The sequence below is a fragment of the Protomyctophum parallelum genome (assembly GCF_964188405.1).
Source record: "Protomyctophum parallelum genome assembly, chromosome: 19".
NCBI lineage: Eukaryota > Metazoa > Chordata > Actinopteri > Myctophiformes > Myctophidae > Protomyctophum > Protomyctophum parallelum.
Window position 1 is genome coordinate 13,795,924 of NC_139717.1, and position 25,358 is coordinate 13,821,281.

Below are 25,358 nucleotides of genomic sequence, written 5' to 3' on the forward strand. Positions count from 1 at the left end.
CCACAGAGCTTTACTACATTTAGCTTTCGTAATGGAGGCTGAAACTGATGTTGCGATCTGTCTGTGGTAAAGCTTAGCGTGGACTCTCAACTGCCCAAAATGGACCCAGCTTGATCTAGAGCAGGGCCCACATGAAAATCCTGAAAACCTTCGCGGCCCGCCCATCTGACCACTTGACGGCTTGACGCCCAATGTATAATAGCCGATACAAGTGTTGTGAGCTTGTAGATCGGCTATTTTTGTGTACGACTCGCTGTACGTTGAAGTTCGAAGTATAAACGGCCATAAAGTGGCTGTAGTGTCAAGGGCTGGACTGGGTCAAAAATTTGGTCCTGACAATTGGCCCAGACCGGCCCACCACAACTGGCAAGCAGATAGCAGATACTCTTAATGGCCTGCTCTGTCGAGGCTCACACAAACAAGCCCTAGAACCACCACTTTCATAATAAAAAACATGCGCGATAAAATATAAAAAATAAAATAAGGGGTGGGGGGTGCGGGGCTGTACGTCAAGTGGCCAGTCCAGGCCTGTCTGTGTCAGATGGGTGTGGGCTCCGTGCATTTTCAGAGAATGATTATTTTAATCAAACAAATTAAAATTGTGTTCCTGCACAGCTAACATAATGTAGTTTAAGTTTCCATTTATTGGTATCTCAATGAGAACTTTTTTAATTTTTCAATGTATTAAAGAAAAAAATACATTTTATTTATTTATTTATTACATATTTTTTATATCAATGTTAATTGTATTATCATTAAAATAGAATTATTTGGCAATATTCCCATGGCCCTCAGGTTGGCAGTTGCTTGATCTAGACCTCCAATCACAGCAGGAGCACCCCCCCCCCCCCTCTCTTCTGCCTGCCCAGCCAATCCCTTCCCTCATGTTTATGCATTCTGACAGCCAGCCCATGTGACCGTGGCCGGCCAACCGGGCGGCCCCTGCGAGGGGTGACATCACTAACTAGCTGGTTCCCTCCAGCACTGGGGGAAGCTTCATTTTCTGCTCCGAGTGTTTGTGCTAAAATGGAGGCTTGGTTGCTGCGTTAGCCTGGGCTTGCCCCCGCGCTCTGCTCCCACCCTGCCTCTGCTCACGGATGTTGGCAGGTACTGGAGCTGCCGGCGGCATGGTTCTGGACGCTCCCAGCTCCAACGGGCCTTTTCCGCCCGTGGCCCTCATGCATTTTAGAGGTGAGAGAACCACCAGAGTGCTGCTTGTTTTGCTGCCTGCTTGTGTGTGTGTGTGTGTGCGTGCACGCACGCGCGTGTTTAGTTGATGTCTGTACGAATGTTAATGTTTAACGTTCACCAACTGTGGCCGGTAAAAGCAGATTGTTGTTGGACGTAGTGACTTTTCCCTGCGTGAGGTAGCGTGCTAGCGCGCCTCTGCTCTTTGTCTCTCTGCCCGGCCTGTGTGTCTGTCTCAGGAGGAAGCACAGTGTTTATATGTCAACGAGGAAGGCTTTTCCTAGGGCAGTGCATAGCTCAGATTCAGCCCGGGGGTGTGGGGACGCGGGTTGTTTTACTGCCTCTTGCCTCTCCCATCCCCCCACCTGATGTCAAAGGAAGTGAGGTCAGAGTGTGTGTGTTTGTGTGAAATGTCTAATCTGTTGTGTATGCATGTGTGGTGTTCTGCGACAGAGCTGTGGGAACCGTTTGCTCCTTCTGTCACACACACACACACACACACACACACACACACACACACACACACACACACAGAGACACATACACACACGCACAGACACACAGTTACGACACCTGAACTTCAATGGGAATTTGTAGCATATATAGCCCCCTTTGAACAGACGTGTCATAACAATAAACACAGCTAATGATAAAGATTGATAGAGGGTATGTTTGGTTCAGCCGAGGTGTTCCAGTTCGCAACCATTGACAACCATACTATTGACTGGTCAGTGCTTGCTCTTTGGCTTACCTTAATCAGGCGGACTCGTTTATCAATTTTATTAGCTGCAGTGGTCTGTAAAAAGGGTTCATTGTGTGTGCTGAATGCAGGGTGGATGGGGTTGAAGCCTAGTGAATGCAGGGTGGATGGGGATGAAGCCTAGTGAATGCAGGGTGGATGGGGATGAAGCCTAGTGAATGCAGGGTGGATGGGGATGAAGCCTAGTGAATGCAGGGTGGATGGGGATGAAGCCTAGTGAATGCAGGGTGGATGGGGATGAAGCCTAGTGAATGCAGGGTGGATGGGGATGAAGCCTAGTGAATGCAGGGTGGATGGGGATGAAGCCTAGTGAATGCAGGGTGGATGGGGTTGGAGTCTAGTGAATACAGGGTGGATGGGGATGAAGCCTAGTGAATGCAGGGTGGATGGGGTTGAGGCCTAGTGAATGCAGGGTGGATGGGGATGAAGCCTAGTGAATGCAGGGTGGATGGGGTTGAGGCCTAGTGAATGCAGGGTGGATGGGGTTGGAGTCTAGTGAATACAGGGTGGATGGGGATGAAGCCTAGTGAATGCAGGGTGGATGGGGTTGAGGCCTAGTGAATGCAGGGTGGATGGGGATGAAGCCTAGTGAATGCAGGGTGGATGGGGTTGGAGTCTAGTGAATACAGGGTGGATGGGGATGAAGCCTAGTGAATGCAGGGTGGATGGGGTTGAGGCCTAGTGAATGCAGGGTGGATGGGGTTGAGGCCTAGTGAATGCAGGGTTGATGGGGTTGAAGCCTACTGTACATTTCAGCTCTGAGGAAAACCCTCGTTAACCACTTAAATCCTAAGTCCTTCAGTTGACCCCAGTGTTCCATTCCATACTTGTCTTGGAACCCTTAACCACTTAAGCCTATATACTTTGTCGTATGGCGGAAATCCACTATGCAAGGCGTCCACAGCAACGTGTTGTGAGCTAGTAGATCTGCTATTCTCAGCGTTCTTAACTGGTTAAATGACACCCCGGTTTTATGTTTTGGCTCACCATTGATTGCTCTGTGTCAATGAGCCATCTTGGCTAGAAAATGGATTATGAAGCAACCATGTGTAAGCCAATAGCATTCCTGTTTGCCTAGGTCAGGGGTAGGCAAACCTTTATTTTCAAATGAGCCATTTTTGTCCTAAAGTTTAAAAAAAAATCTGTCTGGGGCCGCAACATATGTTTGCTTCATGTATTTATTTGTGCTTTTTCTGGTCTTTCAATATAACTTTTATTATTTGCTATTTTCTCTAAGCAGATCAAGTATATCAGTATGCCGGCAGCGTTGGTGGTGAAAGAAAACAAACATTCATGCACTATCTGTGTATTTAGGCAACACTTTTTTCTTTATAATAGGAGAATGTAAGAATAGCTGTTGATGATGATGTCATGCTGTATTCGGGTACATTACGTTGAATGACCCTGTAACGCACGCACGCACGCACACTTTTGTGCTTTCATGCTGTTTGGATATTGTCAATGTCATCATTTTGATTCAGCATATTGCTTTGCCTGCAGGGCCCTGTGTACTGGTAATGATGTAGCCTGGCCTGGCCTTGAAATCCTCTAATAGGCGTGAAGGTCTTTGTTTTGGCCTGTTAGTGACCACAACCAACACAAAGCAGACCATTTGTATGTAGCTAGATGCTGTGCTGTGTGCCACAGTCAAAACTAGGTACACTCAAATGCCCCATGGCGAGAACAGTATGGGCACTAGACAGGCCTGCCTTCACCAGGTGAGGAGGATAGAGTTGACTCATATCAAGGTCCACTTTCCTCCCCAGTTGTCAGACTAGTAGATCTACAGTACAGTATGCCTATGCAGGTCCGTAACCGTAACTTTTGGGAGTCGGCACCCTTTCCGACATGAAGTGCCATGTTTTTTCAGGGGTCTCTCCTATATACAGCTTTTGTCCTCACACGTCTCAATATTTGCCATTGACAATGAAAAGGGAATTCAGGTCAAATGTCTGCTAAATCTTGTCCCCACACGTCTCAATATTTGCCATTGACAATGAAAGAAAGTATGTAAAGATTCCGCCAAATATTACGTAAATTAAACATCAAAACATTAAACGCTATTGACAATGAAGGGAAAATGTACGTCATATGTAGACGTCGAGCAAATCGGCTAACCAATCTCATGTCGGTGGGAGCGCTTGGCCAATAAGGGACCACCATTCTTGATGATGATGAGCACCACTCACTTCACATGGGTGTGATTTTTCACATATCTATCAGTCTGTCTATCTTGGGTGAGCACGCTTATCCCATACACCGACACCGAAATGCGGAAACAACGGTCGGATTAAGGTTGGTGAACATGTGTTAATGTTAGTGCCCGGATTAAAGGGATATTTCACTTTCAAAACACTTTTGGTCATTTTAGCATCTACTCAGGCTTATGTGAACACCCCAGACAGTTTTTAAGTTGCTCGATTCAGTAATTAGATATAATATTTGATATTCATTTTAGCTTCCCGTCCCCTTCCTATACAAATACATTGTTAACTTAAAACTCAATTTTAGCCATGATAGATTCATGAAAAACACCTAACCTTTTTTCTGTTGACTGATATTGTCCTTCTAATACGTGAGGGGGCCGCGGTTTTTCATTGTCTGTTTTCATTTATTTTTAATAATTATTTTGGAAAAGAATCCTGCAGCTCCAGCTGCTGTTCCTCCTCACAAAATCAAAAATAATTATTAACAGTAAATGACAAACTACGGCCCCCTCACGCATTAGAAGGATATTAGTCAACAGAAAATAGGTTGGGTGTTTTCGGAAGCTTTTTCCTGACAGACTCAAGAACCGTAATGAACGATATGCTGCTTGCATCTGCCATAAATGCATCTGCATGCGCCCTGCCGCCGGCCACTCTGCGGAAAAAACCTGTTTGTGTGGACGCGGGAGTCGGGACCATAGAGTAATAAAAGAATAGAGACTGATCTGGCGCGAAACTCCGCCAGATTAATAGCCATTAATTCTCCATTCATTGTCAATGGCATTTAGGACAAATCTACACTAACTAAATATAGGAGGGGCTAGCGCTCCTCAAAACTGTTGGAGTAAATTAATTGTTTTTTGTTTTGTTTGTATCAGGAAATTAATGTTAACATCTTGCTCAATACTGACTAGATTTCTTACTGATTTAGTAAATCATCTGTCATTTTATTCTATGATCTGATCAGGGAATTAATTTCTACATACTGAGAGTGATAGGTTTGTACTGATGACTCTTAGCGTAGTATAACCCTACTGTCCCCCACGAATCCCAAAGTGGGTTTGGTACTGATAAAAACGCTTGCCACAGCGTCGGGCCCCGCACACTGTCACCTTTCTCACCCTGGGCCTGTTTGCATGCCTGATATACGGATGACATCAGGGATCTTCATATATGGCCATCAAAGGAACGGAAGAGTAAGGAATTCCAATGCAGCTACGCCCAAGTATGGAGTGTGTTGTCATGGTACCAGGTGCAAATTACATCACAACCATGCAATTATCCTTTAAAATGAATCATAAGAGACAGTATCAACATACATAAATGACAAATAGGGCAAACATAGCCCCCTACTCCGAAAGAAAGACGTAAATTACACATACATTTTCCCTTCAATGTCAATGGCGTTTAATGTTTTGATATTTACGTCATATTTGGCAGAATTTTGACCTAATTTCTTAGCAGGGGGCGCACTTAGGTATGGTATGGGTATAAGGTTTTTGTATAAGTAGTTACTAGGGGCGCCCAATGCGTTTGCACAGCTTTTTGAAAACCTTATACCCATTTCTTACGAGTTCTGCTATCTCCTTTCATTGTCAATGGCAAATATTGGAACGTGTGGGGACAATATTTAGCAGACGTTTGACCTGAATTCCCTTTTCATTGTCAATAGCAAATAGTGAGACGTGTGAGGACAAAAGCTGTCTATAGGAGAAAATCATATGTTCTGAACTTCTTTCACATCAGGACATGGTAATGATCAATATAACCCCACCTATCTGTGTGTGCAGGATAGGCAGGAGTCATTTGCATACAGAATGTGAGGGTACTTAATTTAATTTTAAGTGGCACACTTTAAGTGTGCCAGTGATTATCCTCCCCTGGGCCACCTGTGTTGCCACTGTAACGTGTATACCATTTAAAATATGTAGCGCGTCTGACTTGTTGAATTCAGTGAACGATGGAGACGCCAGTCTCATTATTCATTCATTATTGTTGATTCTCTTAGTGTTTGTATTTCACACTGCCCATTATTCACACATTTTATGTTTTTAAATGTTTATGTAATAAGTGTTCTGTATAAATTAATTTCATTATTATTATTACGTGTATGGACAAGGTGAACTTGAAATTTATCAATCTATCTTTTTCTGGAAATGTTTTCCAAGTTCAATCGGCTACGATTTTGGACCAACAAAATCATTTTAGAAGCCAAGCAATTAATAACTAAATTGAAACCCAACTGGTATGGCTTGTTTTGAAGTTGGGAGAAGTTAATACTAATACTGGACCAAGCAGGCGTTGTTCAACCTTGGTAATTCATGAGAGGTGGGCGATTATTTTGGACACCAGAGAAGTTGAAGGCATTGCCGCAAGCGAGCGTGGTCCTGTGAAATTGGCGCACATGTGCTCAATTGTGCACGTGCCCGCGGGCGACTAGACCTGGATTGTGGTGAGCTTTTGTTCACACTACGTGTCCCTCATGAGCGGACGTGTTGCCGATAGTCGACGCCTGCGTCGCTCGCTCTTCCCGTCTAAACAGCCCTTAACACTGCCATAGAGCAGCACAATATTGTATGTAGGGATGGGATGATTTGAAAATGACATGTCATGTTTACTCTGGCGAAATAAATGGCACTTTTGTTAAGCACTTGAACCCCCAGCATCCCAATTCTCTGCGGAACGTGCCAACAGTTTGTAGATCTTCTATTTTTGGCGATCGATTTGTGAAAAATTAAATATAAGCGCATACCAAATGTGCTCGTTACAGGTCCGTTTTTATCAATTATAGAGGTTTTAAATGGTACTGAATTTGCAGCTCAATAAAAGTGAATAAAGGGCCTTTCAAATGTGAAGCGATATAACGCGCCTATAGTTCATTTTCAATGAGACCTGCGTTTTTGTGCGGAGCACTGGGGAGCAGTTGCGGTGCAACAACGCAAGCGTATTTACGTGAGCGCGGTCCCGTGAATTTGTTGCGCGCGTGCTCGTTTCGTGCACACGCAACACACGCTGACTCACCAGACCTGGATTCTGTTTAGCTTTTTTTTTTACGCTTGCGTTGTTGCGCCCCTCATGAGCAGACCTGGAGGAGACCTGTGTTGATCCAGGCAACAACGCCTGCGTTCCTCGCTTCCCGTTTGAAAGGCCCTTTATACGATACGATTATTGTGAATGTTTTTTTTTTTTCACTATAAACGATAATGATTATCCTCCCATCCCTTATTGTATGATGAACAATTGTATATTATATTTTAATGTATGTATATGATGAAAAAGTTCCGTCAATCAGTTAGTGGTTTATTTTCGTATACACGGGTTAAGCTTGTATCTCCCCACTGCAGCCTGTAGCATATTAAAGGTCATGATCCAAGCCACGCAGACTGTGTCGAGTACACAGCATGTCCCTTAATATTTTAGGCCCGTTCAGAAACCCAAGTGCTGCTGTTGTGTAACCGGAGCAGACCTGAGGACAGCCTCGGGGAGAGGCGGCGCCACTCATCTCTGAGGCTGTGGTTTTCAACCTTTATCATATCCAGGTCCGTTATTTATTCGGAATTTGAGCCACGGAACACCATCTGATGAGATTTAGACTTGCAGACCCAAAACGTAGAATATTTTGTTGCATTTGTCCGTCGTCAGATGAGATTTTGTCCACAATTCCATGTATTGATGTGCGACCATAGGAGAGAGAGATATCAAGCAAACGTTGACCAACATGACATTTCTTCTACATTCTCTAATTGTGGAGACTTCTTGTAAATTAAGTAATGCAGATGATTAACAATAATTTAACTATTGAGAGTGTTATTAGATCTATGAGGGTGCACTTGGTTACTAGCTCTCCATTATTTGGCTGGGGCCTGGGGACCACCTGTAACAGCCTCAAGGACCACTGGTTGAGAACCACTGCTCCTAGGCTATGTGTTGGTCTCATGTCATTGGCAAGAGTCAGTGAACGGGCAGCAGCTTCCTTACACGGAGGACGATGTCAACAGGGTGAGATTTGCTTAGTTTCCCAAACTTTATTAGCTCGAGACCCAAAAGAGTTTGCCTGGGACCCAAACTAGTTAAAATGGCAGATCTACAAGCTTGTGAGAGCTTGAAGATCTGCTATTTTCACATTATTTTTACATCTTACATTTTTTTACATTTTAATCATGGAAATGATTTAATTTTAAATGTGTATTCATGATATGCTTTTGAAATACGTTGGAATTGTTTTTAATTGATAAAGTTGTGATTTTCTTTAGTTTAAACTTTTTTAAATATATTTTTTTCAATAAATTGCAATTAGATGATAATTGTGATGGGCCTAGTTATGCTCTGTATAGTGTTCTGCTGTCTGTCAGTTTGAGGTTTGTTGTGTGGGAACATCTCTGTGTTTGCTGTTGTTGCAATGATAAGCCGTCGTTGCTTATCTGAACTGCTTCCCACCGTGATGTTCATTCTTTTGTCATTCATTTCACACCAAGATGTCCAGCTCTTGTTCACCATCACAGAGTTGTTGCTATTTGGACTTTTAGGATGTGATTTAACCCATTAGAACCTGAAAATTTCTGAAAAAGTCAAGTTATCACAACTCGATTTTTTTCAGAATTATTTATTTAGAATTGGTGGTTCTCAAAACATTTTATGTCAAGGACCCCCACAATTATATGTATTTGGCCTGTGACCCAGATCTCAAAATACTTGTCCAGGGAACCCCAGAAGCAAAGATGTAAGTAAATGGCAAAACGGCTGATCTACAAGCTTCATGAGCTTGTTTAAATGGATTGTCCAGTAAATCCAACATGTTTTGGCGCTGTACGCACACTTATCATTAGTCATGTTTGTCATGGTTCAAAAAGCTATCACATCTTTGTCTGTTGAGGCGGCTGACTCAACTCATGGCCACCGTAGATCAGTTGGTAGCATCAGCAGGGTGATGATTTGAACTGACCCCGTCATGTATCCAATGCAACACCAGACGCCTGCAGGCATCTCCGATTAGCCGCAGTCACACTGGTCCAAAGTCCTGTCACTACGGTAACTTAAACATGCCTATTGTTTAGAGTAAGAATAGGTTGACTCAAAAACCACAGCTGCACTGAGAGAAAGAAAACAACGTAACTAATTAACTATTCAAAACGATAAACAAATCTATTCTTACGGCATGAACACACATAAACCCTGCATAGGTCATACACCCTGCAGAGATGAATAGCAGTACTTTGCAGGAAAGGTTGAATCCATCCAAATTGTATTTATAAAACACACAACAACAAAAAGAACACTGTTGACCAAAGTACTAGTCGACACAAAGAACAGTTTAAAAGACAAACGTACAATAAAATTATCAAAGCATTAAGATAATAAGAAAACTAAACAAAGCTAACTCATACTGAGTTGAAAGCCAAGCAATACAGATGTCTTTTAACTTAAGACAGGATTTAAAAACAAGTTGTGTCGGGCCAGGCAAGTCAACACACAGGAGCAACTCTTTCCAGAGTTTGGACGCTACACGATCTCTTGTGTGCTTCAGCTTGAGCACGTAGATTGGCTATTTTTGGAAAGTCTGCCTATAGTGACGTGCCCAAAATCTATCCCAAAATGTACTGGGCGAGGGGAGACATGCAGTATATGGGTGTGAAATGTTCTTGCTATTGCTGTGTTTCGGTTAAAAGATGTGCTGTTACATTCTCGAGTCTGGACTAACTGCAAGAATGAGAGGGAGGCTGGCTAACACCAACATTACAGTAGCCAAGCCGGATCGACATGAAAACATGTATTACCCGTTCAAAATCAGCAGAATTATTAAAAGGACTTGATCTTAGATAAGATCCTCAGCTGGAAAAAGCTGGATTAGATCACTGAGTGTCCAATTTAAATCTATCCATGATCACACCCAGATTTGTGCTATACAGTTTGTTCTCGCCAAGTTATCTGTTTGTAATAATGCAGCTGTTTTATGTAGCCAGCTGTTCTTACAGGTTCACGTTTCAAAATCAGAAACACATTATTGCCTTGTATGAGGAATTTACTGTAGCATCTGTTACAGAGACAGGCCAACATCAAGACTAGTGGTTGATATTGCTTGCAATCTCATGATAGATATGTATAGATAATTAGATATGTATACAGAGGCCACGATAAGATATATATATATCAATATGTCTATCAATATATATCGATTATATGTTTATTCAAAATGTCTATGTTGCACAAATACAAAAAAACACTTAGAGGCCCACAGAAACTTTAAATTAAAATAAGATTTCTAAAACATCCTAACAAGGGGTCTGGGAAGGGAGTGCATTGCAACTTGCCAGGGCGTCTTTGATAACGTTAAACAGAGCTACATTTGTCAACACTGATCACCCAGATAATTCATGCCGTCTACTGCTGTATCGATACAGCAGCCGCTCGGTCGATTCACCTATCGTCCGGATGTTCTATCGATATATTGCCATATCTATTAATTGAATGCACCACTAATCAATACGTGTATCTAGTTATCTTTCACCATAGTCTTGACTGTCTTGCGTCAGACTCGGTTGTTAAACTCTTGGTACTTCAAGCCATTCAGGACGGGAACCTCTTTTGTTGTTTTAAGCATTATGTTATACTTGAACTATTGAAAAATAGCAGATCTACAAGCTCATAGCAGGGCACTCGCTTGTAGCGCTACAAGCTTGTGCCATGATGCATGCCCAAAATGGGGACCCCTCACCAGGGGGCCAGTGGTTAAATGTATTCTTTTCAGTCTAAGCTAACTGCTGTACTTTACTTTCATGGTATTTACTCCATTTTTTGGGGAGGATAATTGCTTTCTCTCTGCAGCCAGCTTTCCAATTGCTTTCCAATTGCCGCTCACAGATGGTGCCGTCATTTCACATGTAGTTGGTCCAGGTCATGCTCGGCAGATGATGAACATCGATTTGTCCACCGCATGCTGCTCACGCATGCACACTGCCAGGCTTGGCTGGCTCACTGACAGTGTTATGCATGCATGCATTCAACCCTTATTTTGAAGAGCCAAATATCCGTAACCGGATGTTACAATGCTGTGTGTGGTGTCTTAACCGGTTGTTGTTCTCTCGCTCGGTGCAGAAAAAAACCCGACCGCGAGTATCATATATTTGGATTTGGAGATGCAGGCCATTGAAAGCAGCACATAGAGTACAAGTGGATGCGCGTGCATCTTCAAAATGGCCACGTCCACTGTCACACTTTACACAGCTATCGATGTGATCCGATCAAAACATGGATTAAAGAATATAAAGCCTAGAAAACGTAGGCTACTCTGTTGGCCGGCTCCCAGGCAAAGGTTAATCTACGCTTTCTATGCTTCTGGCGGGCTCCGTGTTAATGCATGCATCCATCATTCCTGACTGGCTCACTCACTGACAGTCGTGATTGAGTTTCATCTCCTCCAGGAACTCGTGATCACGCTTAAGACGTTAGTGATCGCAGACCAACAGGTGTGGCTCCACTCTCCAACTCTATATCCATATTCATGAAATCATCACACATCATCAGTGTTTGTACAGCAGAGACACAGTGTTGACTGAGTGACTCTGGGTGATTCATGGAGGCTTTGATAGGTATACATTGACAGATGAACTGTAACAGAGAATTGTTGTCGGAACAGTGGCTAACGTGCTGCAAATGGGGTATTCCTGCTGCATATACTGTAGCATAAGTGGCAGGGGTTGCTTGTCAAATTCCCATCATCAATCTTATAGCCGCTGTAACCCTGATTTTCTGTTTGTTTTTGAGCTCTTGAATTAATTTTAGCTGGGCGTTTGTTCTCAATTGGACTGTGTTGTCCGGCAGCCATGTGAAGAATGAAGTGTCAGCCTGTTACATGTTGCAGCCTGTTGCATCGAACCTGCTGCATGTCGCAGCCTGCAGCTCACCTGTGTTGTGCCGTGTTACCGCACATGACCATTAAGTGTTCACTCTTGTTCAAGCTGACATGAGGTGATGAGTAGTGCTCACAGTCACAGTGATGTATTCCAAACACCTTTCGCATGATCTCTAGTGTTAGAAGAGTGGAAATCTATCAATTTATGGTTCCACACCGGCATTCCGAAGCCCGCTATCCCGACACACTGCCATTCCAATGCGCTCAATACTAACTCTGTCCCTAACCGCATGCGTAAGCCACGTAGTCGATCATAGCAGTGCGTCGGAATGGCACTCTGTTCCCCCACCAGGAGCCATGATTACCATGATTACCCATGCACTAACATAACTAGGCTACATAACATGCTAGGCTAATGCAACCGGAGAGATGACTGAGGGTTGGCTGAGATCAGAAATAAGTCATTACAAGCTATGCACACCCATACTGGGTGGTTGATGGCAGACATCTGGGCACATTATAAGTTTTACTACATAGTAAAATCCTCAGTGTTCATTTAACACTGTACAAACACAACACACAGTCACCAATCTACATGCCCACAACTGAAAATGGCAAATCTGCAAGTTCACAACGCATCGATAATGCGACCTGCTGTGGCTGTTATCTATCTATCTATCTATCTATCTATCTATCTATCTATCTATCTATCTATCTCCTTTTTATATTTAGGGAAGCCCATTGAGAGCTTCTACATGCTATTTCGGTGAGAGAGGTCGCTATAGTGAATTTCAGGCCATGATGGCCTCCTTTCTTCACATGAATTTACGACATTTCTGTTCATTTCATCTGGCTGTTTTTATAGTACAGATGGAATGGAAACGATTACGCGAAATGAATGATCAGGCAATTATGTAATAAATCGTGTGACAGGCTTACTGAATTGTAATCAAATCATGATGAGGCCAGTGCAGGTTCACACCTCTGGTGTTGGATGGGATTATCACTTGTCTTGCACAGAGCATCAGGGGAACAACTTTCTTTGGTCTGTTCTGCTTGAAAAGAACCTCAAACAATCTCCCCCCGCCTCCTCCCGCCATACAAACACTGACCCGTGTCCTCTCCTCTCCTCTCGTTGTAGACGTTCCACCGGCGGAGCAGGAGAAGCTCTTCATCCAGAAGCTGCGTCAATGTTGTGTCCTGTTCGACTTCGTCTCGGACCCTCTGAGCGACCTGAAATGGAAGGAGGTGAAGCGGGCGGCGCTCAGCGAGATGGTGGAGTACATCACCCACAACCGCAACGTCATCACAGAGCCCATCTACCCAGAGGTGGTGCACATGGTCAGTAGTGCAGTCCTACGTGGTTCTGGGATGGGTAGTACATATGGTCAGTACTGCGGGGGGGGGGGGGGGGAGACGGGGGGGGAAGACGGGAAGTACATATTATGCTTTGAGCTTCATGCGATACTTGTCATACCAAATTCATTTCCATTAAAAGGAAAAATTGCCCAATTTAGCCAATTAATAAATGTGTGGGGAGGACACCTGCTAGTGAGGAGCCCCCAACAGAAGAACATGGCACCTCCGTCCTAAAAATTCTCCCGGTTCAACTCCCCCTGCTGGTGGGCGCCGCCCCACCTGGGTTTCCTCCCCTGAACGTAGCAAATTAGACGCTCCACCAAATTGCAGCGGTGGATTTGAACCCCACCCGAAGGATATACATGAGTAAGACGCCCTGGGGCGAGAAGAGATGAAACGGAGCTTCTTAATACGGCACAGTTAAGAAGCAGGAGTTAAACTATTTACCTGGTGTCAGTGACAACAGATGTAGAGTTGCTGGCCGGCTCCATATATGCAGATCTAGGTGATGACAGTCTTCTCCATGTATGGCTATCCAGGGTTTGATGAGGTCAGATCAACATATGGAATGTCAGAACAGGTCATCTCCAGATATGGAGATCGAAGGGTCAGATCAACATATGGAATGAATTCTGTATTGGCCATATATGGAGCGTGTCACAAGGCGGGACTGACTGACTGACGGGAGATTTTCATAGTAAACTGTGACTTGCGGTTGGGTCACAATTACTCAATAGAAGAGTAGTGAGCACCTCCAACCTCTGTATTATACTAAATGTTAAATATTATTAACATAGGTTAAACTAATGTTTGATGCAGTGTGTCTTACAGGTCCATTTGGTAACATTTGGGTTATCAAAGGGTAAATGGACATTGAGGATTTTACTGTGTTCTACTGTACTTATTACTTCACATATACGTGTGTTGAACACAGGGAGGGTGATGATGGTGCCAAGTTGTGAAAATGTACGTTTACTGTTTTGATTTGTAAGTCCTCTCACCTTTTTACAGGTGTCACCTACCTAAGAAGTGTGATAATGAAAAGGTGTTTCCCTGAGCTAGTAAATGTTAAATAATTTATAACATAATTAAGTTTTGCCAGGTTGAGCTCAGTGTTAATTAAAGTCTTGAGAGTATAGAACTGGATCTATAAGGGTCCATTTTGACACCGCTGTCATGTACTGTAAATAAATGCGTCTTTGATCACTGCCGTGTATAAGAGGAGATGCGTTCCTGTGGTCGGTGGTTTATTTTCATACTACTTAGCTTTCCCCCTGACGACGGAGTCACAGGAAACTCACATGTCGCTGTCAATTAACCCAGTTTGAGTCATCTGGTTAACACAAACCTACTGTACATTGATTACTACTATAGTCTGAGTCTTACTGGAGGTGTTAAGCTTGTTTGTTTGCTGAAGATGTGGTGCTTTTATCAGAAATAAGCAACGACGTGGGCTATTTTAAAGATGTTTACTGTATTTAGACAAACAAAGTAGACAAATAAACCTGTAAAAAAAGAAGTTTAGGGCTGGGTGATTTTACACGTCAAAATGTACCCTAGGCTCTATTTAGAGGATGACTGCATGGGGATTATAGACAGGACAAGACAATTTTGAGAAATGATGGTTAGCAATGTGGAGATGGCATCCATTGTTAATTTAATTTTAATTCAGCTAGGTGAAAGCAATAAGCTTTCTGGTAAATTAGGGTTACAGTGGATTAGAAAGTGGATTAGAATCCCAGCAGTACTAGAGGTCCTGGTAGGATGACGGCAGCAGTACTAGAGGTCCTGGTGGGATAACGCAGCAGTACTAGAGTAATAAACCAGCAATATTTGAGCTCCTGGTAGGACTACTAGGGGTCCTACGTCCTAGTTGCGAACGCAGTGAGCCACTTACTATGACAGCAAGGGCTGAATGTCTGTGTATGTGTGTGTGTGTGTGTGTGTGTGTGTGTCTGTCCCGCTGTTACACCACCCGCCCGCCACCAGAGGGCGCAGCTGTAGCACACACACACACACACACACACACAGGGCGCAGCTGTAGCACACACACACACACACACAACCACACACACACGAGCTGCGTTCGCTTCCCGCGTTTGCGCGTCTTACTTGTAGGATAGAAAACCCAACAGTATTAGGAGAGATACAGTATAACCAGCAGTACTAGAGGTTCCTTAGTACCAGCTGTAGAGCTGGACGTGATACAACATCCACACAGCAAGGATGCCTGTTGTGTCTCCATTAGTTTGAACAGTTTCCAGTGAGGCTGGTTGGCTGGGTGCTCCTCTGGCTTTCCAGGTCAGCTTTCTCAGAGCTAAATTAAAACCCCTTTTGATGTTTGATGTTTATCAAAGCCCTGCCTCAATACCTCACGGTAAACTGCAGATTCACCCCTGTTCACCCTCGTCCCGCCTCTCATTTGATCAGCGTGGGGGAAAATGCAAGAGGGATGCCAAATCAGCATGAAAATATACTCAGAGGGCTGACTGCTTAAACAATGGGGACACTTTGAAGTCAGCTGTTGGCTTTCATCATCAAAGTGTGTCCGACTGACACGACCAACTCCTCTTTGGACATAATGACTGTGTGTATGCTAGCACGATCCTGCTGTCGGAGCTGTAATCGGAGATCCGACGTGGTGGCGCGGCGGGTCTCCTGTCATCCTCTTCTTAGTCTTTTAGTCTCATACTGGGAAGAGCAACCAACATTCACCTGCATGTGTTTGCATCACTATCATGCTGCGTTGACTAAGTATTAGGCTACAAGAAATTGTCTATGGAAGCCAGAAAAATATTTTACAGAAGCCTGACACACACATTTGTTTGTTTGTCCTACTCTGTTCTGTAAATATCACATAGGCCACTGTGATATTTCAACTTTTCACGTATACAATGTGCCATGTAGCTGGCAACGTTTGGGCGTTTTATAGGGGAGGGTGCAGAAAGAGAAAGAAAAATACCACTGTAAACATAAAACAGGGATTATGTGGTTAACCTGTTTGCTGAAGAAAGTGTGAGTGTGTGTGTGATATTAAAAAGAGCTCTCTGCTGCATGTTGTCATGCTGCGCCTGCTACAAGACAATTGAATTTCAGGCCATGATGGTCTTCTCCTTTCTTAATTTGAGTCCAGCAATCCTGTTTCTTAATGAATAGTGGGTGTGTTTGTCTGAGTCAGTACCATATACCTGTGTGCTTCCTAGCACACTGGTCTCACACTGGCCTAAATCTAACAACGTGGCGTGCCCATTATTAATTTGATTAGCTGCAGCTGTTTTGCTTACTAGCATAGACTAGTGCTAAATAAACTCCAAATCTGCCTACAGTAGTGTTCATGTCCTTTATTTTAACACCTATTTTATACTTTGTCGTACGATGGTGTCGTTTTGTGCAAATAATTACTCCACAAGCTCACATTTTGGCCAAATTCTCTGTGCCCATCAGTAGACTCAGACTGTGGTTGTGACCTGTCTGTCTGTCCGTGTCCAGTTTGCTGTGAACATGTTCAGGACGTTGCCACCGTCGTCCAATCCCACTGGAGCGGAGTTCGACCCAGAGGAGGACGAGCCAACGTTAGAGGCTGCATGGCCCCACCTACAGGTACGCATGCACGCGGCACACGCACGCACAAATTAGCTAGCAGGTGAATCAGGTGGCCTCTATTTTCTTCCAAAACACACATAACATTAACTAACCTTATATTATTCTCTGGACAATTAAGCCTAATTTGTATGCAACACTGTCTAAATGTTTAAATCTTTACTGTGATGTGACCATCTTTCTTTCTTTATTGCAGCTTGTCTATGAGTTCTTCCTCCGGTTCTTGGAGTCGCCAGATTTTCAACCAAATGTAGCCAAGAAATATATTGACCAGAAATATGTAATGCAGGTGAGAGCTTCATATCAAAATTGAATATACGGTGTAGTTTCTTTCTTTTTTTCTTTTTTTCCTTTTTTTTTTTTATTTATTTATTTATTAGTTTAATCTTTCACACATGATACCAAAAGCCCGCATGAAATGAGGAGGGGGAATAAAAGCTATGCATGATGACGCACGCAGAACAAAATGTGTGGTTGGCATACAGGAACACATTGCTGTCGGGCATAAACCTTATATCTGTATTTATTTGTTCATAAATTAATGGCCTATTTTATACTTGGGTCTCTGTTGGGTGTAAACTCCATTATATCCAAAACTGTTACTGTTCAGGAATGAAATTCAAAAATAGTAAATGTAGCAGATCTACAAGCTCAAAATGTGGTGCGAAGATACTTACAGTATGTGTGACAGAGAATATGGAGATATGGGTTCTGCCCGACAGAGTAGCTAAATTAGGAGATCTACACCTTCAAAATGCATCGTGAGCTTTCTCCTATAATGAGCATGCCCAAATTAGGGATAATTTATTTATCATAGGAATCTGACAAAACCAAAAACAACTCCATATTAACTTGAACCACGAATTCAAGGCTTCGTGGGGTGTGCAATTGATAGAAAATAAGTAATCTTTGGTGTGAACTACTCCTTCAAGTTAATATGTTAGGTTTTTCTCTGTTTCCATCCTGTCAGCTGTTAGATTTGTTTGACAGTGAAGACCCCAGGGAGAGAGACTTCCTGAAAACCACTCTTCACCGAATCTACGGCAAATTCCTGGGTCTGAGAGCCTACATCAGGAAACACATTAATAACATATTTTATAGGTGAGACTATGCAGGCGTCTGTAGGGCATGCGACTCTCAGTCACTTCATCAAAGACTACTGGATGTTCTGATTTGATGGACGGATTGTAACATTGTGTACTTCTCTTCAGGTTCATTTATGAGACGGAGCATCATAATGGAATAGCAGAATTACTGGAAATATTAGGAAGGTAAGCTAATATCCTCATTAACCAACTCTTAATAGCCATTCAGAAGAACTTTAGTTTGAGGGCTGTTACTGTAGTGTTGATGTTTATCCTTTGCCCAATTGATCAGTTCACAACTTCTGAATCAGTGAATCTCAGCGCTGACGGGAGATTTTGTTACCTCTGATAATCAACTAGTTATTTGAAAATCAATACTCTTTTAATCAGGCTAAAATGATCCTTTTTGCCACCATGGTAAATAGTCAATTTAAATAGCGCCTTTATCCATGGCGCTTTACATAGATTGTGCATTACATTCACCCATTCACACACCAATGGCAGAGGAAACCATGCAAGGCACCAACCTGCACATCGGGAGCAATTGGGGGTTCAGAGTTTTGCTCAAGGACACTAACTCTGGGGGAGCACAGGTTTGAACTAGGAACTTTGCGGTTCCCATCCGGCCACTGCCGCCCCATGGTAATACTAGAGCTCCTGACTATCTCAGTAAATAAGTAAACGACAACAGGGCTGCAACTGTCGATTATCTTGGCAATTATTCTATCAATTACTTTTTCAATCTTTCTTTTAACATACATTAACGAATCGGAATGGAAAATAAATAAATTAATACATTTTGATTTTACCTGATTTTATAATACTGGTCCTTACCAGTTCTTAATATGTATTCCTATGCTGCATAGTATTTCGCTATACCATGTCTCCCCCTCTTGACCGTTTATGGTACGTACCCCTATTGCCCCCCTCCCCCCCTTCACTTCTTCCCCTGCGTGACTCGCAGTGAAACAGTGTTAACTGTTGCAACTGTTGCTGTTGCACCTTGCCCGTTCTCGGTCTCACTGTGTGACGTCTCTCTTCTCTTCTCAGCATAATCAATGGCTTTGCGTTGCCGTTGAAAGAGGAGCACAAGATCTTCCTATTGAAAGTCCTACTGCCTTTACACAAAGTGAAGTCTCTTAGTGTCTACCACCCGCAGGTGACTGCCAGCTTCCTCATGATGTCTCATGTTCAACATGTTTAGTTTTTTTAATTATCATTTACAACTTAAGGCTGTCATTGACTTATCTGTTGTGTGTCCACCCTTCTCTCTGCCAGCTGGCGTACTGTGTGGTTCAGTTTCTAGAGAAGGACAGCACACTTACAGAACCGGTAAGACTGCATTAAAGGCTATGTTCAGACCCCTATGTTCAGTTTTTCTTTTCTATGCACATTGGAATAAGATTGTTTGAAATTATTTTGTGCAAGCTGCCTACGAACTGTACTTTAATTGAATGAATAAGAGTGAATGTGAAAATATCTAAACTAATATATAAAGTGTGTGAAGGTGGTACCACTGCCACCTGTTAGAAGGGAGTGTTGGGTGGGAGGAGTCTATGTACTCCCGGTGGGGGCTCCTCGCTCGCTGGCAGGCGAGCCAGTAGGATACAGCAGTGACGGGACACAGAAATGTGTGTGGGGAGGAATCGATTGAATTCGCACGACTAAATTGAGGGAAAATGCAGCAGTAGTTATACATCTGGGTAGAAATATACAGACATAAAATGTGTGTGTACCATATTGACCTACCACAATTATATTGTAGTTCTCACTTCTCAGCACGTGTTCAGCAGCCTGATGGCCTGACTGTGGAAAATGTCCCTCGTTTGGCCTGCCTGATGGTAGCTGGGGAAAGCATGTCATTTTAGATTTAGACCACTAACTATATTTTATACTTGAATGCTATTCAAAAATAGCACTTATACAAGCTTGTAGATCTGCAATGTAGTTTTATTTAAATTGTCGTGAACATTTGTGGAAATAATATTTTTATCTCAAATGTTTTGCTTCATGGGGGTCCCTGGAACAAAACATTTTTAGATATAATTTTGGGAGTCCTTGACATGAAAAAGTTTGAGTGTCACTGATATAGTCATCTCTCAAGAACACAAACAGCAGAGGGTGCTGTTTTTCTTTTATTAGGGTTCCCGGATTGCTGATATAGAAACATACGTTTTTCAGGTAACATGTTGGGATTTAGAAGACATTTTAGACTCTACCTACTACCTCAGGTCTTAATGGGTTTTATTGATCCTCTTAGTCCTGGAGGGAGGGAGGCTCCGCACCACCCTCTGGGCACCCTTGGGCCATCCGTACCACTCTCTCTAGCGCTCTGCGGTCCAGGGCTCTCGCCCTTTACGCTATTAGGAAAGAGAGCAAAGATATCTGCTTCAAGTGGAATGCTTCACAGTTTGCATGTCTGTCTGTCTGTTTGCCTGCCTGTGTGTGTGTGTGTTTCGTGTCTGTCTGTGTGCATGCGTGCAGACGGTGATGGCTCTGTTGAAGTACTGGCCAAAGACCCACAGTCCAAAGGAGGTCATGTTCCTCAACGAGTTGGAGGAGATCCTGGACGTCATTGAGCCGTCCGAGTTCGTCAAGGTCATGGAGCCCCTATTCAGACAGCTGGCCAAGTGTGTGTCCAGTCCACACTTCCAGGTAAACCTGTGTGTGTGTGTCAGATTGGTTTGATCAAGTCCAAACATAAATACAGATGGGAAAATATTTTTGCGAGTCTGATCTGAACCACATTGCTAGGTGATTTTAAATGTGATGCCAGGTGATTTTAAATGTGTTTCCGATCTGATGACTAAAGATGTGTGATCAGGGGTCATCAATATGTCTGTACACTGACAAATGTGTCCGTGGCAGAGACTTGTGTGGTCTTTACACGAGAACGGTGTTCATAGAAAACGGCTTAGAGAACAGTGTTTCAGGAACAAAGTGAAAACACCTTCCAGAGTGGAAATCTTTGAGAACGCCGTTTTATTCCTTTGTGTAAACAGGCAAAACGGTGAATCCGCAAAACTTATGACATCATGGCTCACGTTGGCTCACAGCGCATATGTTTATTACATTGATTGATGCAGAGCCATATATGATATAATGGAGTTCCTGAATAAGCCTCCCTCCTCGCCTACAGAATGTTGTGTTCTGGAATCATTCAAAACCCCAATAGGGTTGAGTGAAGGGGTTCTTCTTCTTGTCCGTGGGTGACTGGTCTATTTGGCAGGCCGTTACTGCCACCTAGTGACGTTATAGCGTTTTCATAAAGTGTGCGTTCTCTTGTAAAGGGTCAATAAAATTTGAGAACGCAACAGGACTTTGCCGTTTTATCTGGAGATGGTGAGGCCTTGGTCTTGTCCATGGCTAATGTTTGATTTTCTGTTTTTCACACCATTGTAATGTTTTGATCATAAGATTCCAATTACTGAAAGCCAAGTACTTTTATTTGCAATGACACCCTTAACTTACAGAGTTACAGAACCTGTTATGGTCATTCAGGGCTATCTCTCTATATATGTTTCAGGTAATATTGTCAACTCATTTTGTATCTCTGTGGCAATTCTTTTTACAAAAATGTCCACCACATGCTGCTGTGGCACTGACCCCTGAGCCTTATTTGTTGTTTATACTTTGACGTGCAACAAGTGTCGCTCACCAGATATAGCCGTCCAACAAGTTTGCAATGCATCGCATGTCGTTACCACAGCAACCAATGCAGATGGGACGGACATGAACACGCAATTCTGATCGCTTGCAAATAACATTGTGAACAGTCGGTCCTATTGATCAGATTTGATAAACGAATCAGATTTGCCTGCGGTCTCGGTCCTTCCCCTAGCCAGAACCTGATTGTGGAGGGAGGTTTCACGCGTGCAGATTTTTGTGGTTATAGATATTGTAATTTAATGAGTGACTACTTGCCGCTGCTGGTGAGGAGCTACCTTACTCCTTAGTGCTCGGATCCGGTGTACTGCCCGCCTACTGTATCGGGCACGAGCCTTTCCGCGTCCGTTTTAATTTATAACAAGTTAAAGCGCAAATAACATGCATTTTAAAACTGCTTTTAATATTTAATATCATATTGTCCATGTCCCTCAAACTTATTTCTAATGGTTTGAGCCTCAATCACCACTCTGATATAACCAGGCCTTGTCATTTCTTTCTGGACTTTGAAAGCAGTTTTAGCTGCAGTACCACAATGTCCTGAGGTGGTGGGGTGCTGATATGCAGATTATTTAATATTCGAGACATTATAATACTGATGCTAGATAAACCCAGGCTTGTTTCCACTCCATGCCAGCTTGGAATATCAACAATGGTGGACATTGTAAACAAAGTGGACATGCAAATTTGGAACTGAAGACTGAAAAAGAGAGGAATTATATAAGTAGGGTGACATTGATGACATCACGATGAGGCCAAAATCAGTTGAGCTGTTCCTGAGAGCAATTTCCATTAAAACACCCATATGATATGAAAGCCTGATTGTTCAAAATTGGTTATTTGTGGGGATAGAAAACGCATATGGGAGCCCCAAAAACACAAAAGAAATTGAAAAAGTAGAATTTTATGTTATAGGTCCTTTAACAAGGTTTACTGGATAATGCAACAGCGCTGCTGTTCAAATGCTCCCGCATTACATTGTGGAATTTATCCAAAGCCTAGCCTGTCCATTGTACAGATATTGCAGGTAACCATTTCTTAACGACATTGCAAGTGAAAAGCTATCTGTAACAGCCGTGTGTACTGATTTCGCCACAGCCTAACAGGGCACCGCCATCTTTGTTTACGTCACGTCAGACGTGAATGCACTAACCTACGTGAACGCACAATTGTAAGGGAAGTGAAAGGGTTCACACACACTAAGCTAGCTTAGCCACTGCTTTGTGAATTGTAAAAAAAAAAAAAAAGATAATATAATCCATTGGCAATTCATTCATTGCTGTGGTTGGCGGTCATGTTTGTGTAGGCCCACCACAATAATGCATATAGGGGAAAAACACGGGTCTAAAGTGTCTCTAAAAGCCTGCCGTGTGCTTCCAGGTTGCAGAGCGGGCTCTGTACTATTGGAACAACGAATACATCATGAGTCTGATCAGTGACAACGCTGCCAGGATCCTTCCCATCATGTTTCCTGCTCTGTACCGCAACTCCAAGACACACTGGAACAAGTCAGTCTCTTTTATACTATATATTGACGGTGATAGAAATGCTACTTGTTCTGCCGTTCAGTTTTAGGTGCCAGCAAGGAGAATGTTGATCATGTTAAACCTGACTTCCCTACTTTGGGCATGGTATTATCGGCATGCCATACAGGCAGACAGACAGAGATCTCAATATATATTTTTATAAAACCTAGCCCCTCCCCCCCCCCCCCCCCATAGACTTCAAATGTTTATATGATGTTTTGTATAGTATCATATTTACTTGCGCAAACAGAGCTCGCAAGTACTGTGGTCTGCTGGACTAACAGTGGTATGTATGTATGGTATGCATGTCTCTAATTGGCTATTGATGGTGATGTAATTAAGATATGTTTCAATGTTGGATGGGTAAAAGGTAACATATGTATGCATGTATGTATGTATCTATGTCGGTAAGAATGGTGGTCCCTTATTGGCTGTTGATCATGGTAACGTAACTAAGGTACGCTTCAAGGTTGGTATAAGGTCAATAACGGGTCTAAAGGATTTAGAACAGCAGTTGTAATAGACCCTGTGCCTTTTTTCTGGACACTGCTAATAAAGTATTCAATCAATCAATCAATCAATGGACACAAAAGGGACACAGACAGATGGTTAAAACGGGTGCTATGGCAACAGGTATTGCATAACAGGGTGGGGTATGCACTATGCATTCCCTATTTTCATTGTTAGTAGAGTAGAGTATTCCGGTGCCAGGTGGGCACAGGTCTAGTTTTCTAAATCTACATATTTACATCATTAGCTAATTTTATAACCCTAGAACACTAACGAACAATTACGTTTGAGATTTTCATAATGTTGCTGATGTCTGAGGTGGGTGGGTCCTTTGGTAGCTTCATGATCCTCAGTAACATCATAGGAGGTAAGTTTGTTTCCTTGCCCACACCCCTGTTTTTGGGGGGAAAGAATAAAATGTCCCTCATCTGGATGGCCTTTATTGCCTTTATTCTGAAAGATTTGGAGGCACCAGAAGTGTTAAATCGTCGCTGTCAGGAGGAAACCAGCTTACTCCATTTTTGAGGTTTTAGATTATTTTCTCCCATAAATCTATGCTATTGAACACCCTTTACGTCTGTGTTGGTTATAAAAAATCTTGAACCTATGAAAAGTATTAAAAGGTGCTTCGGACAAAACCTTAACTCCATTGGACCCTCAAATTGTCTGCTAACCCCACCCCCTCTCATGACTTGCATGAGAGGGGGAAGAGGTGGTGGTTTCTCCCCATAACATTGGGACAAATATACTCAGGGTTTGACAAATGTTGAGTTTATTGTTCCTGGGTTAAATAATTGTATTAGGTTGAAGTGGGTTTTTTTCTTTTTAAACAGATTTAATGGCAATGTATGTTTTCAAACCCTGTGTGATTCTGTGCAGGACTATCCACGGGTTGATCTACAACGCTCTGAAGCTGTTTATGGAGATGAACCAGAAGTTGTTTGATGACTGCACACAGCAGTTCAGAGCAGAGAAGAGCAAGTGAGTAAACACAAGATCAAATCTTAAATAAATAAAACTCTTAAATAAAAAAAACAGCATGGGAACATTTGTTTTTAAATTATTTTATTTATTTATTTGTTTGTTTTTTCATCTGAATTTGAAAGTGTTAAATAAAATCAGCAGAAAGTAATGGGGGGGCGGGCATTTTATATGATTTGGTTTGCGTGTTGTGTTCTAGGGAGAAAGCCAAGTGGAAGGAGAGGGAAGACGCTTGGCTGAAGATTGAGCATCTGGCCAAGACAAACCCACAGGTGAGAGAGAGAGAGAGCGCTCTCGTGCCCCTTTTCCTTTGGTTCACATCTGCATTTTCAAATCTGAATAGTGTGTTTTTTGCCAGTACATCTCTGACTCTGGTCTAGACTGGTTGTGTTCCTCATGTGACCCCTGTCTCACGCTGTCCCCTTGTCTGTCCAGTTTGTGGTGTACGTGGACTCGACGGGCCTGGGCAGTCCCATGGACATAGAGACAGACGGACTGCTGCTGGACGATGTCGGCATGCTGAAGAAAACCGTAGAGGAAGAAGCAGTACATGTTACTGTAGGATAGTGTTTTTTTTTTCCTGCATGCTGCTAAGTGAAAATCAGCCTGACTATAATCCTATAATCA

General features: G+C 42.9%; 1 protein-coding gene across 4 annotated transcripts in view; it reads left to right on the top strand.

The window, feature by feature from the left end:
- Nucleotides 1-25,358, top strand: part of LOC310876297 (serine/threonine-protein phosphatase 2A 56 kDa regulatory subunit gamma isoform-like) — a gene marked incomplete at its 3' end in the record, with an annotated part of 49,093 nt that overhangs the window by 17,839 nt on the left and 5,896 nt on the right. For 2 of the 4 annotated variants that reach the window (XM_083789801.1, XM_083789802.1), the window contains exons 4-15: nucleotides 13,146-13,345; nucleotides 16,853-16,963; nucleotides 17,160-17,252; nucleotides 17,934-18,064; nucleotides 18,175-18,234; nucleotides 19,099-19,207; nucleotides 19,327-19,380; nucleotides 20,533-20,703; nucleotides 23,095-23,222; nucleotides 24,630-24,731; nucleotides 24,931-25,003; nucleotides 25,167-25,289. In XM_083789801.1, coding sequence (XP_083645927.1) covers nucleotides 13,146-13,345; nucleotides 16,853-16,963; nucleotides 17,160-17,252; nucleotides 17,934-18,064; nucleotides 18,175-18,234; nucleotides 19,099-19,207; nucleotides 19,327-19,380; nucleotides 20,533-20,703; nucleotides 23,095-23,222; nucleotides 24,630-24,731; nucleotides 24,931-25,003; nucleotides 25,167-25,289 — 1,355 coding nt within the window. Of the gene's footprint in view, nucleotides 1-973; nucleotides 1,192-13,145; nucleotides 13,346-16,852; nucleotides 16,964-17,159; nucleotides 17,253-17,933; nucleotides 18,065-18,174; nucleotides 18,235-19,098; nucleotides 19,208-19,326; nucleotides 19,381-20,532; nucleotides 20,704-23,094; nucleotides 23,223-24,629; nucleotides 24,736-24,930; nucleotides 25,004-25,166; nucleotides 25,290-25,358 lie in introns of those variants that run through there. The other 2 variants (XM_083789803.1, XM_083789804.1) reach the window with 2 other exon arrangements.